Source organism: Aplysia californica, unplaced genomic scaffold, assembly GCF_000002075.1.
Source record: "Aplysia californica isolate F4 #8 unplaced genomic scaffold, AplCal3.0 scaffold00105, whole genome shotgun sequence".
NCBI classification, from domain to species: Eukaryota; Metazoa; Mollusca; class Gastropoda; order Aplysiida; family Aplysiidae; genus Aplysia; species Aplysia californica.
Window position 1 is genome coordinate 576,015 of NW_004797375.1, and position 2,997 is coordinate 579,011.

Sequence of the window (2,997 nt, forward strand, 5' to 3'; positions counted from 1 at the left end):
CATTAAATTTATCTTTAGATGTGAATACACAAACCCAAAGCAAAGAAGCAGAGATGTCAGTTCTACAGTATGTAATACCAGCGAGACTAAACTCTTTGGTAGAACATGACAATTATTTTTTTATTTTATTTCACATTTCGCTGTTTTTGTCTAGCGTGTCGCGGCCAGGAATCAGTGTCATAATCGAGGCCACGATCTGATTATAGGACGGTAAAAAGTCGAGGAAAAAAACCAAGCACTTGCAGCAGTCAAGATATTATTAAGAGTTAGTTCCCCTCACATCTGTGAGGTAGACTCGACCAGTGTAAAAGTTCGCTGACATAATCAGTGCTTGTGACTGCTTATAACTGTGGCCCGAAAGGGGTGAACAGGGTATGCGTGGCAATGAAACAGTTTTAACTGTAGCACACATGTTCCCTTCAACTCTTTCGTAGACTCTTCCAGCCTCACTGTAGGCTCACTTAATCAAAGCTTGCGACTGCTTTTGAAGTGGCACGATAGGGGTGAACAGGCTATTTCTGTGGCTATAAAACCGTTTTGAATGTAAGGCATACTGTTCACTGGTGATTATGAGCGTCTTTTTACATTAATTTATGAGGTTTACGTCTAAGGGTAAATTTGACTGCGGCAATGTTTCAAAATTAGGAAGGGAAGCAGTGATTATTTGATTATATAGACGCTTCGCTACTGCCTGTGATGGATTCGTTCCTGTGTTGTCTATATTACAACTAAGAGTCTTTTTTAAAAATGACACTAGGCTATAGGATGTGCTAGGGGAATGGAAGGAGGTTCGTTATTATGACGTGGGACATTTGCTAAAATGTTTCTTTGCGACGTCCGAACGGAGCAAACTGAACGCAAATCTTTATAGCTTTACACCAAAGACGACCGTTGCACATAAATGATGCACATCATAACGTTTATATTGGGGAGTGTGAGGGTGAGGGTGAGGGATTTCAATCAACGAGTAAAGATGAGGTACAACCAAAATTCAAATAATAATATCCTAGACCATGTATTGTCATGGCCGCTGCTTTTAACTTTCTTTAAAAACATCAATGTGAAGCTTGCGCATCAAGGGAAAAAAACTACCAATTTCGCTATTGTCTATGTGAGCAGCATCTGTCCCTCTTTGTCCTTTATATGCCTCCAAATTGAGTCAGATGGTGCGCTCAATAATGAGCTGAACTCACGTCTGAGTGCATGCTCTAGGGTTGATATCATGATATGAGTCTATGGATGCAACATCAGATTGTAGGCATAGACGTCTTACTTTCTGCTCCATCCTCTCCTGGTGTAGTCGTAGAAGCCGATATCTCGACCCGTGGTGGCCACAGCAATGGAGCCGTTGTGGTAGAGGGCGACCAGGTCGAGGAACCAGGACGGGTTCTGGTGATCCCCGACCACCAAGTTGTTGTAGCTGATGTTTTTCATGGTGGTCGTCCACACGGAGAACGTCCCCTCTCGACTCAAGATCATGTACTTCCCTGAGCGAAAATAGTGCGAAGTTGCGTAATATGCTTAACGCCCCTTAAAAGGCCTAAGGTTTTAAAGGAGGAACCAAATGCCCATAATATCGGAGGGAGTGGAATAGAACAATTCACACTTCGTTGTTCTGTTCCTGTGGGAATACCCCCCCCCCAAAAAAAAACCACCAAAAACCCCCAAAAACAAAACAACAACAACAAAACAACAACAACCCCAAAACAAACCTAACAAACAAAAGCAAACAAAAACAAACAAACCCACAACAACAACAACAACAAACAAACAACCCCCCTTCCCAAGTCCTACGGAGAGCAAACACTTTTTTTCAACTAACAGAACACACTGCCCGAAGTTGAACAGGTTCCTTCCGACGAAATGCCACCTTGGTGACAAAATAATAGTAAGTTTTGATGTTTTAAGTCTTCATTAGACACATGATAATATATAATGTAGAGAGCGGGTTGTTCAAGCTTACCTACTGGGGCAAACTGCGCTAAGTGGTATGCAGCAAACAAACAGAAAAATCCAATAAAATAGACTTACATATTTAGAGTATTCGGCGAAGAGCCTAACCATTACACCACAGACGCTGAACTTCATTTTTATTAAATACGGTTGAAGCTGAGCTTATGGTCACATGTCCACAACAACTTGTGCAAATGATCTCGTCCGCCTTCCATCTTGCATTTTTATGTATTGTATTGACGCCGTCCAAGACGACAACCTGTTTAAGACAACTAATTTTCTCCTCTAAAATGGGTAGCTTTCCTGTACAATTTCAACTGTCATCGCTGTTTACTATTGCTACGGCTTATACATGGTGTCTTAAAGTCAGCGGATTGCATTGGTTTATTTTGTCCTAATAATTTATTATATTTTTTTTACTGACGTAGCCTTATTTTTGTTTATGTACACACTGCATTCAGGGAAATGTTCCTGATAACTCAGATGCGCTGTTTGAGAACATTACAGTACGGTGTCATAAAAAAAAGCCCCAGAGCGGTGTAGTTCTGCGACTTTGGAGACAGATAATTGTCAAAACTCCATCTTTATACCAAAGCCCCAGTCAATGAACTTGGAGTTAGGATCAACTGTGGGCATGAAGGTGATCCTCATGATGGGATCCCGGTGTTGGTGTTTAATCTTGTGGAGGTCGGCACCGAAGGGCATTTCGTCCATCGTCTCTTTCATCATCAACCTCTTGCTGTGCTCCTGTGAGTGAGAGAAACGATGAAAAGTTTGGTGTTAGAGATGGGCATTGGGAATGGGGGTACAGGATATGGTGCCGACTGAAGGTGAGGGGTGGGGTTGAGGGATGGAGGTAGAATTAATTAGAATAGAGAATAGGGGTGGGAAATATGGTGGCCGTGTGCATGGCCTAGGCAGGTGGAGATAGACCAATGAGATAATTGTAACAAAACATTTTGTGTGATCGATGTATTCCCAATAAAATGAGTAAGTGTGCGTGTCTAAATCTCTCTCTCTCTCTCTCTCTCTCTCTCTCTCTCT

General features: G+C 42.0%; 1 protein-coding gene across 1 annotated transcript in view; it reads right to left on the reverse strand.

The window, feature by feature from the left end:
* Positions 1 to 2,997, reverse strand: part of LOC101854402 (WD repeat-containing protein on Y chromosome) — a gene marked incomplete in the record, with an annotated part of 40,672 nt that overhangs the window by 34,852 nt on the left and 2,823 nt on the right. Inside the window, 2 exon segments of the mRNA XM_013080898.2 lie at positions 1,274 to 1,487; positions 2,544 to 2,700. Of these exon segments, the coding sequence (XP_012936352.2) occupies positions 1,274 to 1,487; positions 2,544 to 2,700 (371 nt within the window).